Raw genomic sequence first — 15,474 nt, 5'->3', positions numbered from 1 at the left:
GTCTCAGAAGTGCAGCCGGTTTCAACATGAAAATGCATCGCTCCTCAGAATACAAGGTCTGAATGAAACTGGGCTTACAGCTTTAGCTTTGTGGCAAGAGGGTCTTACTGTTCAACCAAGAACAGCACATATCATGGCAAGGGTTGTCAGCTTCAGCTAGGAGACGCTTGTTCATGGTTGGATAAAGGATGCTGTTTATAAGCGGTTACTTTCTGTATTTATGGTGGATGATTATACCAAAATTCACACCATGCATAGGCCCAAAACGACAGTTCGCTTCTCTGTTTCACAAAAGGCAACCCTACCCCTCAAGAGGTATGGTAATACCCCAGCCCTTCCAGTTGATGAGGTGAGCGTTGTACACAATCCTGTTGGTGTCGATGAGCAACTTCTTTTAACTCTCCTGAACAGGGCCTAAGATAAGAAATTTTTACAGATCCACGTTTTTTATAATAATTGTATGGTATTGAAGGATACATATACAACTGGATCAAGAGCTTTTTAACAGGTAGGAAACAGAGAGTTGTATTAAATGGCTTCAAATCGACAACAGTGACTAGTGGACAACAGTGACTAGTGGAGTACCTCAGGGAAGTGTCCTTGGTCCACTGTTATTCTTGCTGTATATAAACGATTTACCTGACAACGTAAAATACTGTCAAGTCAAGATCTTTGCTGATGATACGAAAATATATTCTCCTTCTAACTGTCAAGCGCAACATATTCAAAATGATATTGAATCGCTCAAAAATTGGTCAAAAACATGGCAGCTTCCGTTTAGCAGTGATAAATGCAGTGTACTTCACTTGGGTAGCTCCAATCAAAGAAATGGATACCATATGCCAGATGATTGAACACAAACAGATACGATGATTAAATCAGTTGAATCAATTCGAGACCTTGGAATTATTGCTGACAACAAATTCAAATTTGACAAACACATCACAGAAATCGCAAAAAAAGCTAGCGGTGTTTTAGCGTCCATTAAAAGAACCATGAAATTCGTCAACAAAGAGACCTTCAATGCTCTTTACAAAAGCCTAGTTAGGCCAATCCTTGAATACTGTGCGCCAGTTTGGAATCCATGTAAAGTAAAACAAATTAAGACATTAGAATCGGTGCAAAGACGAGCAACAAAGTTGGTGAAGGAACTCAAAAACAAATCGCACACGGAACGCTTACTTTTCCTCGATCTCCCAACATTAAAAATATGATTACAACTTTCAAAATACTACACCATGGTCGATACTGATAGTAAAGTATTTTTTGAACGAAGTAGTTCAGTTACGAGAGGACACAATCTCAAGCTTTTCAAGTTTGCTTCATCGTCGAGCCTGAGGAAGAACTATTTCTCAAACAGAGTTATAAAGGAATGGAACAATTTGCCAGCAACCATAGTCAATGCGAAGTCAGTTATAGAGTTTGAGAAATTATATGACGATTTTTGCGGGAACGAGAAGTACAACTATGAATACGCTTAAAAACGAACGCTAAAGGGTTTAATAGGCAAATGGCCTCTTTATCCCTCGTTATATCATATTATTATTATTATTATTATTATTATAATAACTATCTCCATCGATCAACAACAAAAACGGTATCTCATTTCTAAACTTTCCAACATTGCCATCCGTACTACGTACTACATATTTTGTTGTAAAAATAAACCATGGACAAATCCGGAATTACATCCATTTTAATTTTGGTTGTTTTATTTTTCTCAGTTTTTCCTTTTACCTTACGATTGTTATAGTTTTTTCTTGTAAAACCAGGCTAGCCAATTGCAAATTACCTTGTAATAGTGAGATTTGTAATTGTAGTTTAAGTTGAATTGAAAATGAAATGTTTCCATTATTATTATTATTATCATTATTATTATCATTATTATTATTATGATTGCCATTGGTCATTATGCAATCGAAATGACCAATGGCAGTCATAAAGAAAAACTGCCATCAATGTTTCCCAGCCTTCTGAAAGAAATTGATGACTTGCCTCTGCATCCCAAAAATGAACTTCTATTGTACCAAAGATATGTATTGTCCAAAGTTTCTTGGCACTTCACTGTTTCAGACCTATCGAAATCTGGGTCATTGAGAACCTCGATAATCTTGTCTCTAAATACATTCGCCAGTGGCTCGATCTTCCCATTAGTGCTACTTTAACTAGTATAGTTCTTTCTAAAAATCAATTTGGTCTCGATCTTCAGCTACCTTCTGTCAAATTCACTCAATGCCAAACTGTTTCACGCAATGCCCTCCGAACTTCTCCTAACACAAACATTCAAGCTTTATGGAAAACACCAGTAGTGGGATGAATCTGCAATACGACATTGACCATAACACCAAAGATGTACTGAAAGCAGTAAAATCAGACAGTAGAGAGTGCTTGGCACACCAATTACTATCCCAGGGTGCTATTATTTCATTTCTGTTGGACCACTCTCTTTAAAAGCTCAATGGTGTTTGGTCTGTTGTGCAGAGCAACCTACCCACGAACATCTTCAACTTCACCATCAAATACCTGAACAATACTCTCCCTACGCGCAAAAATCTAAGCCTTTGGAACCTAAGCCAATCATCTGATTGCGAAGTCTGCCTTCTTCCCGAAACTTTACTCCATGTCGTTGCAGGCTGCAAAGTTTATCTCGAACAAGGTCGTTATACCTGGCGTCATAACTCTACTCTAAATTTTCTTGCAACCTCCTTGAAAGCAATAGAGGGATCCTCTCTTTTTGCCGATATACCTGGCTTCTCCTCACCATCCATCATAACTGGAGACAATCTGCGCCCAGATCTACTTCTGCGTACAAAGGAAAACATTCTTTATGTTTTGGAACTAACGATAGGATTTGAAACTAACCTTAACTTTAACTGCAATGCAGAAAGGAAACGTTTAAAATATGCTGCCTTGTCTCAGATTTAAGACCAAGGTTCATCAACATGTTTGTAATATTTGTAAATCTCTCCATCAGCTCTTGGCATCTTCAGCGACTCATGCAGCTCATTCCTTGAAATGTGTGACTCTCTTTCCATCGATGATCAACACAAACGATATCTCATTTCTAAGCTTTCTACGATATCCATTCGTACCACCTATTACATTTTTGTTGTAGGAACAAAACATGGACTAACCCAGAGCTACTCCCCTTTCAACGTTTTTTTTCCTTTTCTCTTTACTACGATTGTAATAGTCTTATTTTGTAAAAACAGGCTAGCCAGTTACAAATTACCTTGTAATAGTGAGATTTGTAATTGTAGTTTTAACTGGAATTCAAAATGAAAAGTTTTCTTTATTATTATTATTATTATTATTATTGTTATTATAAGTAGCAAAAGCCGATTCTTTACAATAAATGGATTGGGTTAATAAGAAAATTAGCTACATATAGCGATGTCTTAATATGTGAGCAAAAAGTTATCGAAAGGAAACTCTTTTACATGGTTTGTTTATAACTCTATAACAAAAATAACTCTATCAAAGTTATTTTTTATTTCCTTTCACCTTCAAAAACTCCCTTAAGTTAGCTTTGCTTCCCAGAATTTGGTTGTTTTTTGGTATTTTATTGAAATATTAATATCTTTGTTAGGATTTTTTTGGAGCTATGCTGCTTTCCCCACCTGCTTCTATCTTGTTGTAGGTGGGAATCAGCCTCTCTACATGGACAGGGTGAGGGTTTGCTGCAAGAATCAGAGCCATTGTCTCGTCTGGAAGAATTTCTTTGAGAAAAAGTCTCGGATCTCTGTGATCTTAGTCGTTTATTTCTCAAATTTTAATGTATGATTGAATGAAATATTTTGTCTGGGACAAAAGCTGGGTGAAGTCTCTTTTACTATGAAATACTTAATTGCATTCAGCCCATCAAATTCTTTGCCATCAAATCTGTTTTTCAAAAAATTTTGTTACTATAAAGGAGAACCTAGTTACAGATGGCAAAAAAACTCTTCTCTCACTGATGTACAAATTGTGCTTTTTTCTTCTTATTGTCTTTTCGCCTATCTTGTTTGTAATGCAGACACCACGCACCAGCACCAGATCTCAATTTTGGAATTACGCCAAATTTACCATAAGATTGTGCTAGATTTGCAAAAATTATGCTAGATTTCAAATCAAGGCAACCCTGCTCGAGAAAGAGGCTAATGCATGCTCAGAATATCAAAAGTTGCCAGAGTTGCAATTTGGCCTTTTTGACAACCCAGTGTACTCATTCTTCATAAACTAAAAGGCATTTTAGATTCATGGTTTGATGGCCAAATTTCTCCATTTTGGCAGTTTCTCAAAACCCCTTGGCAGTCATAAATTGATTTGGCCGAATAAGCAAAATTTGGCTGAATTCTGGATAATATTTAAAAATTTCAAAATTGCAAATGATGAATGAAGAAACAAAGTAAAAGATAACAGAAAGTTTTAGATCAAAGCAATCGAAAACTTTTGTAACCTACAAAGCAAATTTTGATTACGGTTTCACTCCCAATTATTAACAAAAATTTAGCTTTTTGTGTTCTGCGTTTAGCTGGCTGCATTTGACTGCCAACCACAAAATATGTGGCTGCCAACCATTCAAAACAACTAGCAAAATCCTGAAGGTTGAAAGTCACAATTTACTCCCAAAATGAAACCATAGATGCTGGTGTAAAGTGTTTGGTAACGATAGACAATGGATCAATGGAAACAATGATTCTTTTAAATAATATCAGAATTATGCCAGAGTTATGCTAGATTGCAAATGATGCTAGATTTTATGCTAAATGACGTTTTTTGGCCAACATTATGCAATATTACGCTAGATCAGGTCACACTAGCACCAGCCCACAAGGAGTGGTTGGAACGGGACTAGGAGTCTTGCCCCTAAATTTTTTTACGGCCACGCCCTTTGAAACACCGGAAAACATCCCTTTCAGAAAATATTTGCTTCTTTCTGTCCTTATTCATAAACATACAAAACCGAGTTAGATAAAATACAAGTTTATCTTTGATCATTTATCTTAAGAACATGCATAAAGCACCATCAAAAGGAACAAAAACGTGTTCTTAGCAGAACTGTTACTATATACAAAGTCGATCTTACTTCAAAATAGCACACAACAATATCATAAAGCGCAATTGATTTTTCTCCCCATGTACTGAAGCTTCGAGCTCTGAATTTTCTTTATTCCTCTTTATTGACCATTGCTTATTTCTTATCGCAATTTTCTTATAAAAAATGAGTGCAATATATAAGTCTAGGATTGGGCATTCACCTCGAATTGAAAAATGTTCTCATTTCTCTCTTAGGCGTTTCGACTGGTATTTTATGCTGCACTTTTAAGAACATGCATTATTTACAAATCCACACTTTTTATAATTACCGTTCCACAATTTTAATTCACATCTCCACAAAGTGAGTCAGATCCACGCTCATTTTAGGCCCTGCTTCTGAAAAAGAAAATGCCTTTACTTTGTATGCCGTTTGCTGAGTATATGTCTGACTGGATTCGGAAAAGGTTCTTCGACCCTGAAGCAGAATGAAACATGCTGGCTTTACATGATTACTAAGAATATAAAAAAATCAGGTTAATGCGATCCATGGAAAATACTTTGTTGATGGATTAAATAGAGTTACCTTTAAAAAGTTTTTCAGCATTCCATGAAGCTGAAGAGCATGCTACAAACATGGGCTTTGTCATGTATTGTTTTGGTCAAGCTTCAAAATGTCCTTAGGGAATCAAGTGATTGAATTGAAGATGAGTTGTTTACGCCATAGCTAGGCCTGTTCTACTGCGTGTGATCTATTCAACTGGCGACGAGAATAACCAAAAATCTGCGAAAATTACGATGTCTACGTTTGGGAATTTGGAACCATTCGAAGGAGGAGAATTTTTAACGTACAAGGAGAGATTGGAAGCATTTTTTGTAGCGAATAATATTGGTATAGTGCCTGACGATGCGACCGATGCGGTTGTGTAAGCTGCAGAACGAAGGAAAGTTGCTGTTACAATTTCACTGATTGGAAAGAAAACGTATGCTACATTGAAAGATTTATGTTTACTGGATTCGCCTGTTGGAAAGTCGTATAACGAATTATGTGATTTACTGTGTAATTACTTCAAGCCGAAAGTTTCGGAGGTCGTTGTGAATTCTGGTGTCTGGCCAGCACAACACTATCACCCTTGTCAATAAATCGGAAACTATCTTCCTTCGATCCTCAAAATTTACTCTACGATATTCAAGAGCAACAGCTTCAATCTATATGTTAATGCAATGCTGCAAGCTTGGGTAATGTTTTTCATAATTCATCGTCACCATTACAACAAAGCTCCTTTAATTTGGCTATCAAATGCTTTGTACTGGAAGGAGACAAATCATCCACTATTCCAGGTTCTTCAACATCACCTACAAATTGTAGATGAGTATGGTGTGGAGAACTTCAATTCACTTTTGAGAGCCCAGACCAGTGCTCATAACACCCCCAGATGATACCAGAAGGAGGCCAGGGGAAATACGTACCACAAAAGATGTCCTGAGACAGTTTAAGTCACAATTTCTGTCACCTAGGTCTGCAACATTTAGTCATAACCAGCTAAGAACACAAAAGGTCAAAGCAGCAAAATTCATAGTTTGGCAATTTAGAAGAATACATGCCAATCCAAACTCAGCGGGAAAATTACCAAGTGAAAAAGGAACCCAAGAAAAAATGATATTCTAGAAGCTCCCTCCGATTTTTGGTGAAATGTCAGTGCAAATTAGAATGCTACCTTTCAAGCAAATGATAGTGAGTCGGACCCTGAAAGGTGATTTGCTTGAATTTTGATATCCTTAAGTGCTGGAGAAAATAAATACAAAACTTACGGTGTTGCTAGTTACTGTTCATTTGCTTTTCAAAGTCTACATGTAGATTCTATCTATTTACGTCAGTTTAAGGATAATCAGGATTTACATAACTTGCGCCCAAGTCCACTTGTGGACTGAGGCAGAGGTTAGATTTTCGAAAGTTTAAGATCAGTTGCACGTTGTAGTTTTCTGGAAGTCAAAAATAAAAGCCTTTTTCAGGTTTTTCTTTGACATCGTTTTGGAAATTTGATGTTATGTTCTTTTGGCATTTTAGAATATGCGTATCACAATGAAAGGATGGTTGATGAGAGTGGTCAAAGGGTTGCAGCTTTTGGAAAATTTGCAGAAGTTGCAGTCATGGTTTATTACGCTTGTAAAATTCTGCCAAAGGCTAACTTTTTTCCATGAGGGGGGTCATTGATTTTGACATTGGAAATTGACATCGGTGTTTCAGACTTTTGAGAGGCATTGTACCTTTTTCATTTGATTAATTTGTAGAAGCTCCTCTTGACTTTCTAGCCAATCCTTTGTCCAGTTTTAAAAAGTAAAACCACCCGCTGAAAGTAAACCGATTAGATGTGCTTGGTCGTGAGATAGTGTGTGAAAAAATGATTCAGAAGCATGCAAAATCTTTTCAATTTTAATTTGCCGGCGTTTTCTCAATAAAGCTGGTTGCTAGGAAAGAATAATGTTTTTATCGATGTAAGACAGTTTAAAAGAGATTTTGGTTTTAGAGTTAGGGGATCAAGATTATATACAGGTATAGAAGGGGGTTTATTTGAAACTATCAAAATACATTAACTTTCACTTTGCTCATACAACATTTCTCTGTTGTTGGATTTTATTTGTTCTAACGAAGATACACATTCACGAGGTCTATGCCATGCAGAGAATGAATCTGAGAAATATTCAGAAGATAGCGCGACCATATTTCCAACAATTCTCTTGTCAACATGGCTGGAGAGTGCTGTCCTCAAAACCACACCTCAGTAAAACTAAAGTAGAGAGTGGCAAGATCCTTGCATTGAGAAGAGAAGACATAAATGTCTGGGAACGACGTGCACCTTTCGCACCCAAGCACATTAAATCCCTAAAAGAGCAAGGGATAAATACTCTGGTTCAACCATCTGCAAGAAGGGCATATACAATGCAAGAATATGAAAATGCTGGGGCAATTATCACCGAAGATTTGAGCCCAGCATCTGTAATCATCGGGGTTAAACAGGTTCCAATCGACTTGCTGATACCAGACAAATCGTATGCATTTTTCTCGCATACAATAAAAGCACAAGAGGCTAATATGCCACTGCTTGATGCTATGTTGGCAAAGGTACGTTGAATAAAAATATACTCACATTTCTTTATCATACCCTTGTCAAAGGCAAATTAGCTAGGCAGTTTACCTTCAGATAATTTTCTACAGAGCCCCTTAGATATTTCAGACTGTACAAACAACAGTAGGGGTTTAAGAAAGTCTTATTACATGCGACGAAACGAATCGAATCGAATCGAAACGAAACGAAACGAAACGAAACGAAGCGAAATGAAACGAAAGGAGACTAGACGAGACGAGACGAGACGAGACGAGACGAGACGAGACGAGACGAGACGAGACGAAACGAAACGAAACGAAACGAAGCGAAATGAAATGAAACGAAAGGAGACTAGACGAGACGAGACGAGACGAGACGAGACGAGACGAGACGAGACGAGACGAGACGAGACGAAACGAAACGAAACGAAACGAAACGAAACGTAAAGTGATATTTAACGGAACAAACTAAAGAAATTGTAAATCATTAGTAGCTAGAAAGTAAGCCAACAAGCTCTTAAAATATATATATTCATTTCCTACTCATGTACTTTGTAGTGTCATTGTTACCATTTAACTGCCATTCTTTGTATGTTTGATCTAGATGATGCTCTCATTTTTAGAAATCTTGAAGTTTATTGCTCTATTAATACAAGTTTGCATTCATGATCACACTTTTCCTTAAAATTACCTGTTTGCCATTCAGCAAAGCCGATTTTAAACAGCCCTTTCATAATCTGATTTATTCTGAACAAAATACCTTTAATTGAACTACTTCAAAACAAATCTCAGCCAGCAGTTGCTAGAGAAATGAAGAACATAAAAACAAAATTTAATGAATTGCTAGAAACTTTTTTCATTTGCATTTCAACGTCTACATGTAGACGCTATCTATATATGCTAATCTAAGAATAGTCAGAATTTCTAATTAAAGTTGAAGATCAGTCGTGTGTTCTAGTCTGCTGGAAGTAAAAAATAAAAGCCTTTTTCAGGTTTTTCTTTGACATCGTTTTGGAAACTAAAAGTTGATTATTTTTGCATTTTAGAATATTCGTATTATTGACTATGAAAGGATGGTTGATGAGAATAGTCAAAGAGTTGCAGCTTTTGGGAAATTTGCAGGATTTGCAGGCATGGTTTATTATGCTTGTCAGATTTGCCAATGGCAAACATTTTCCAGCTGCCCTAAGGCAATTGTTCTTAATGGAAGTTATAGAACTGCTCAGAACTTAGAACGAGTTTTTGCTCTAACTGTTCGTAAATTTTGCCTTTGATATATTTTTTGTGTTAAGTATTTATTTTGTCAATTATAGTAGAAGATGGGCTAGAAATGAGACATGTTCCCTGTTACTCCGAGTTTCGCGCTTGCGCACTCATCTATTTTGTCTATTATGAATGCTAATTATTATTTTTGCAGGTATGATAAACATACTTCATGGAATTGGACTCCGATTACTAGCTTTAGGTCACCACACACCATTCATGGTAATTCTTTACAAAATATACTATACTACGTTTATTTTTTTAATTTTATAACTTAATTCGGAACTACACGCATTTTGTTTATTGACCCTGTTTATTCGAATGTAAGCCGCGGCTTTTAATTATTTTTTGGCACAACTTCCTGCGGTTTATGATAAGAAGCATCTTATAAACGAGGATGGCTTACATTGCTTCACCCATATCCTGCCAAGCTTTCCTGTCACTTCGAAGCTGATTGTGATAATGTAGTGGATGAGAAAGAGATATTTCTGGACAATGTTGATGATCCATCATCTGGACAATATTGTTGTTGGTTGAAGTTGTAACGTCTATTTTTTGGTTTAAGTACAGAGTCAGGTCTCTATCAGGTTTTCGTCCGTCATTTTATTTTAAATTAAGACCCGAGTTACACGACGTCAGATTGGTTTTTGCTACGGATTGCCCACCCCAATCCGAAATAGTTGCACTTTGCTTTTCCAAGTGATCACACGACTTCGGATTTACTTTTGCTTCGCTGTGACACGATGTCGGATTGCTTTGTACTGTGCAGACAAAAAGCCGCTGCAGCGACCGGGCTTAAGCCAGAAGCAACGCTGGGCCTTGATTTTTCTCCTTTTTCTAATTCGATAGCTACAAGCAGCTATTCGTTTCATTAACAATTTTCTTCGTGCCAAAAAGTTGTAAGTAATGAACTTAAATAACATTCTGTTCTGCTGCAATAAAGTGGTAAAACCCGCAAACATGTGAAGAAAAATTTTGATTAACAATTTGATGACAGCCATGTTTATGCTGAATATTTCCTTCTTATAAAAGCGCGCACAATTTGCACAGTCAGCCTCAAAGTAAGGCAACGTGATCTGGAACGAGGTTTCGGAGTGAAAATCACTTCGGACTTAGTGATCAAACGAGAAGGAATGCGAAGCGAAGTACTTCGGTTTGATTTTCACTTAACCTCCAGAGCGGAGTGACATTCACTCCGGTTATTCTTCGTCTCTTCATTACTGAGAATTTAGATATCGGTCTATGAACGAATTTTTCTGTAGTGTGGGAAGAAATCTTAGCGTTAAGATACCACAGCAACCCAACCCAATTTTGTCCGGAGAGTTAAAAATAAATGAATCAACTGAGCAACCGACTGAATTTAAATTTCATCCAGTAGATGAAACTACTATTAATAGAGCTTTGGGCAAAATCCATATATTCATCGTCCTTCCCAGATAGTTGGAAAATAGCCCGTGTGGTCCCTATTTTCAAAGAAGGCAAGTCTACCGGTCGTGACAAGGCTCTTCGAAAAACGTATGTATGATCATTTATACCGGTACCTAAATAAGCACAAGTATCTAGTGTCTCAGCAGTCAGGATTTTGTTCTCTGCATTCGGTTGTGACATGTCTGCTAAAAAGATCTAGTGATTGGTACATCAGCATAGACAACGGGAGGTAAACTGCGATGATCTTCATATATCTCATGAAAGCATTCGACACGGTTGATCATCAAATACTCTTAGATAAAATGCAATTTTATGGAATTACTGGACATGCACACAAATGGTTCAGTTCTTCTCTTGATAATCGGAAGCAGTACTGTAGAGTCAATGGCACGACTTCCAGCATCGTAAATGTTGATATCAGAGTGCCACAGGGATCGTACTTAGGGCCTCTTCTTTTTCTTCTATACATAAACGACTTGCCATTTGCTCTTAAGAAGGCTAAAGCTACAATGTATGCCGACGACACAGCAATCTCGTATTCTTCTGATATAAGTGATGAACTGGACATAGTTATCAACGAGGAGCTTTCATACATTAAAAATGGCTACAGGGTAATAAGCTTACCCTTAATGGTGTCAAAACCCAAGATTTGATAATTGGCTCTAAGCCAAAAATTAAAAAGCTAAAGAATAATCCTAGCACACTTCCTTCTTTTAGGTTAGGGGGCGAGAAAATCGACCTAATAAACGAAACAAAATACCTCGGAGTCGTGATTGATAATTGCCTTACTTGGGAAAGTCACATTAGCACGCTACAAAAGAAGATCTCCAGAGCAATTGGTCTATTAAAGTATGCGCGAAATTTTGTTCAAACGGGCACTTTGATAAATTTATATAGAAGCATCATAGAGCCACATTTCAGCTACTGTTGCTACGTCTGGGGCTCTTGTGGTGCTTCAAAGCTAGACATGCTTCAAAAATTACAGAATAAAGCCGCCAGAATAGTAACAAATAGCCCTTTTGATGCATCTGCAGTTCCTTTGCTCCAGAGACTTGGTTGGCCATCTGTACAAAAACTGATCAATAAAGAAACAGGTTCTATGGTTTACAAATCTCTTAACTTTCTTGCACCTAGATATCTCAGTGACCTATTCGTGATATTATCCGGGGTACATCCAAGAGAGTTAAGAAACTCTAAAACAGACCTTGCAATACCCATGTTGAGAACTGGCAATGGCCAGAAATCCTTTGCGTATCGTGGGGCCAGTCTCTGGAGCAGTCTCGATTTTGACACAAAAATGGCTTCCTCAATCAATGCTTTCAGGTCCAAACTCAAGGAAAAATAATCATCTTTTATATATACATCTTTGATTTAGCCATATTCCGATCTTTTTATTGTAAATTTTATTATATAACTTTATTATTTTGTAAGTAGTTTTTTTGCAGGGTTAATTGTAAAACAGTATTTAGACTGAATTTGTACCCTGGGCAAATAATTTTAAAATGAAAATGAAAATGAGTTACGCCCACCGAAATACTTCGGATGGCCTCAGCGTCGTGTAACTGAAACCCCTATCAGAAGTGAAAAGCAATCCGAAGTGAACCCAATCCGGCGTCGTGTAACTCGGGCCCAAGTTTCTCTTGGTTTTGCTCGTGCGGGTTATAATCAAGGGTGGCTTACATTTTTATAGGCCCATCTGCTACGGCTTAAAATCAAGGACAGCTTATAAACAAGGACAGCTAATAATCTAATAAATACGGTATATAGAGCTCTGCTTACTGTGTTTATTTATTTTGCTATTTACCTGTTCTATTTTCAAGTATATCGGAGCAGCACACAATTGCAAAAACAGCAGGCAGGCAAAGCTGGCAATCTATGAACTTGGCGAAGACATCAAAGCTGGAAAGCTCCCTGCTCATTTTGGGCCTTTGACATTTGTTTTTACTGGTTCTGGAAATGTATCGCAGGTATTGCCTTTTGAAAAATAACATTGTTTAGAATAACCCTTCCGTTTGTTTGGAAACAGTTTAGTTTTGTTCATCTCGTGCAAGTTTATTGTTACGAGAATGGTTTAATAATGTTTGAAATGAATAGTCAATCTTAAATTAAAGATTGGTCTCTTTCTTGTCCTTAAGTTTATTTTACCTCACCCGCACATTGCCCTCATATGGACCTTAGCATAATTGCAATAGAACTAAGAAAACCCCGTCAGCTTCTATGAATTGTGGGTCATATTGCGAAGTGTTCTTCTTTAGTCGTAAATGTAGCACATTCTGAAGCCTGCCGTACGTCAAAATGTAAGGATTCTAACATGACAGGTAGCTTTCTTGCACAATATAAAGGTCTTTAACCCACAAAGGTTTAAAAATCTCAATCTTGAAACAGAAACTCGTGTTCACAGAGATTTAAAGCTGTTGAAGGCAAATATACGGTGGCCCACAATGGCCATGGCACAATATTTTTTCATGGCACAATCTTTCTTCATGGCACAGTTCTATATTTCTACAATACAGATATATATATATATTTTCGCAGATCTCACAGCGATTATTTGTAGAATTAATTGAATTAATTGATTATACATATATAATTGAAATATATAATTGTGCCGTGAAGGAAGATTGTGCTCTAGCCGTTGTTGGCCACCGTACAAATAGCTGTACTAAATCTATTTTGTAAATCATTTATTGCACAAAAACAGTGGCTCTATACTAGAGGATAAAAAATGGAGTTATGTATCGAGACTAAAACATTAGTAGGTAAGACGGGTCTTGCTTTGAAGAATACACCATTAGCTTTAGATAGATAACGTTATCGATGAAAACGATAACGTTATCTATCTAATAGATGAAATAGATGAAAACGTTAAATGTGAATATGTTCACATCCGTGGCTTTGCCTAAATGATTGTTTAAAGACCAACCAAAAAATTGCTTCTACTAAGCAGCCCTTTAAGTTTCAAACATATATTGGCTTGTTTCTATGTGTGATATGACATTCTTGTACTTTAAATACCCGAAAAGAACAAAGTTCTTCGTATCTCTGCCGAGAGCTTTTCTGTTACCTGGGGCAAAAAGAAAGATGAGGCTTGTGATGAAGTCATTAAAACAGCGATTGTCCTTGCTGTTAGGAACTTTGTTACATCTTTTAGAGGCTTCTCTCAGCTCAGGGCCTTGGGCAAACTGCCCCCTGCCCCCTCTCAGCGGGCCTGTCTCAAATGCATAGCTCCAAACCCTTATGAATATTTAAGAATATATGCTACTCGGTATAAAGAGTAGGACAGTTCTAAGTTGCTACTCTGAGTTTCACGCTTACTGTGATCATCAAGCGTGCACAGCTCTGTCGTGTACGGTATCGAGCACTTTAGAACAGTAATTTTTATGATACCAATATATGACTATATTTTTTCAGTCGACAAAGTTTCAATATAAAATGTTTCATTGTTTCAGGGCGCGCAGGAAATGTTTAAAGAGCTGCCTCACGTGTATGTGGAGCCACACGAATTGAAACACGCTGCTCAGAAGTACGGTAGGTTGGTTTATCATGTATCTGGACGATTTCTCAGTCGGAAAAATGACTCCACTATTTCATCGTGTCTAAGGATCCATCTTGCCTCAGGGCTATTCCCTGTTTAGTAAAAATCATCTTTTTATTCTCTCCTTTGTTAACTTTTCTCTTACTAAATTATCCTTCATCCACCCTAACCGCCTATTTTAAAAATATTCCTCCATATCTTTGTGTGTTCCAAGCCTGTCTTGTTGGAAGAATCACATACAGCCCTTCAAAATGACAAACATAAGCTAGTTTCATTAGTTTTCACAAATGTCCTCCCTCTCTAGAAATAAAAGCTGTATCATTTTTTGTTTCAATTTAATCATAACAGACGGATCAAAACTTTCCTTTGAAAACAAATTTCAACCTGATCGAAGAATTTTCCCGGCTCCATTGTGCAATATCCATTATTTTTTAGAATTATCAAACTGCAATACCCTTTCCCCCTTAGTTTCATCTTATTTGTTATTCGTTATCTGCAACTTTGCACTTGAATATATGCAATTTTGCGTTTTAAAATGGCACTTTGTCCCTGACTTTTTTGTGCGTCTGCGCTCATTTTTCACCGTCTCTCGTCAAATCGTTTTTTGCATTTTATGGAGCTTTGATGCATTCCTACGCTCTCTGGTCCGCTATGGTTCTCTATTTCTCTGTTTCGATTGATCCATGGCACGTTCACAAAGCGAATCTATTCGGAGATCGGTAAATGCATCTTGTTCCCAAACCCCTTTTTTCAAACCATGTTCAAATGGCCCTATCGCTCAGGAAAAATTCCACTGTTTTGTCGAAATTAGATGCCAGGAAAGTCCAGGAAACCATTTCGATCAATAACTTTGATCATTAAAACACTAAATATCAGAAAACAGGAACAAATTTTGATGTAAGACGCCTAATCGATGACTGTTTTAATTTCAGATCATCGCACTTTGGTATATACAAAAGTGAGTCGACAAGACTACCTGGTCCCTAAGCTTGGAGGATCTTTTCAAGCCAGTGAATTTGAAGCACACCCCGAACGCTATCGATCTGTATTTGCTGAAGAGGTGAGATTTTGGCAGATCATATGACCGTTGTATTAGTAGAGATCTCCTTTTTACGTTAAAGTCTAC

At 37.2% G+C, this 15,474-nt stretch overlaps 1 protein-coding gene across 2 annotated transcripts in view; it reads left to right on the top strand.

Moving 5' to 3' along the window:
- Window positions 1-5,513: 5,513 nt before the first annotated feature.
- Window positions 5,514-15,474, top strand: part of LOC135692727 (alpha-aminoadipic semialdehyde synthase, mitochondrial-like) — a 43,700-nt gene continuing 33,739 nt past the window's right edge. The window contains exons 1-7 of one of the 2 annotated variants that reach the window (XM_065211008.2): window positions 5,514-6,770; window positions 7,670-8,140; window positions 9,169-9,253; window positions 9,540-9,607; window positions 12,634-12,780; window positions 14,263-14,341; window positions 15,281-15,408. In XM_065211008.2, the coding sequence (XP_065067080.2) occupies window positions 7,694-8,140; window positions 9,169-9,253; window positions 9,540-9,607; window positions 12,634-12,780; window positions 14,263-14,341; window positions 15,281-15,408 (954 nt within the window). In that variant the 5' untranslated portion in view covers window positions 5,514-6,770; window positions 7,670-7,693. Of the gene's footprint in view, window positions 6,771-7,084; window positions 8,141-9,168; window positions 9,254-9,539; window positions 9,608-12,633; window positions 12,781-14,262; window positions 14,342-15,280; window positions 15,409-15,474 lie in introns of both variants that reach the window. The other variant, XM_089112054.1, reaches the window with a different exon arrangement.

This window comes from Rhopilema esculentum, chromosome 3 (genome assembly GCF_057945365.1).
Source record: "Rhopilema esculentum isolate cy_ngs chromosome 3, ASM5794536v1, whole genome shotgun sequence".
Taxonomy (NCBI): Eukaryota; Metazoa; Cnidaria; class Scyphozoa; order Rhizostomeae; family Rhizostomatidae; genus Rhopilema; species Rhopilema esculentum.
The sequence above is the reverse complement of the archived record's forward strand: the minus strand, read 5'-3'. Positions and strand labels throughout refer to the sequence as shown.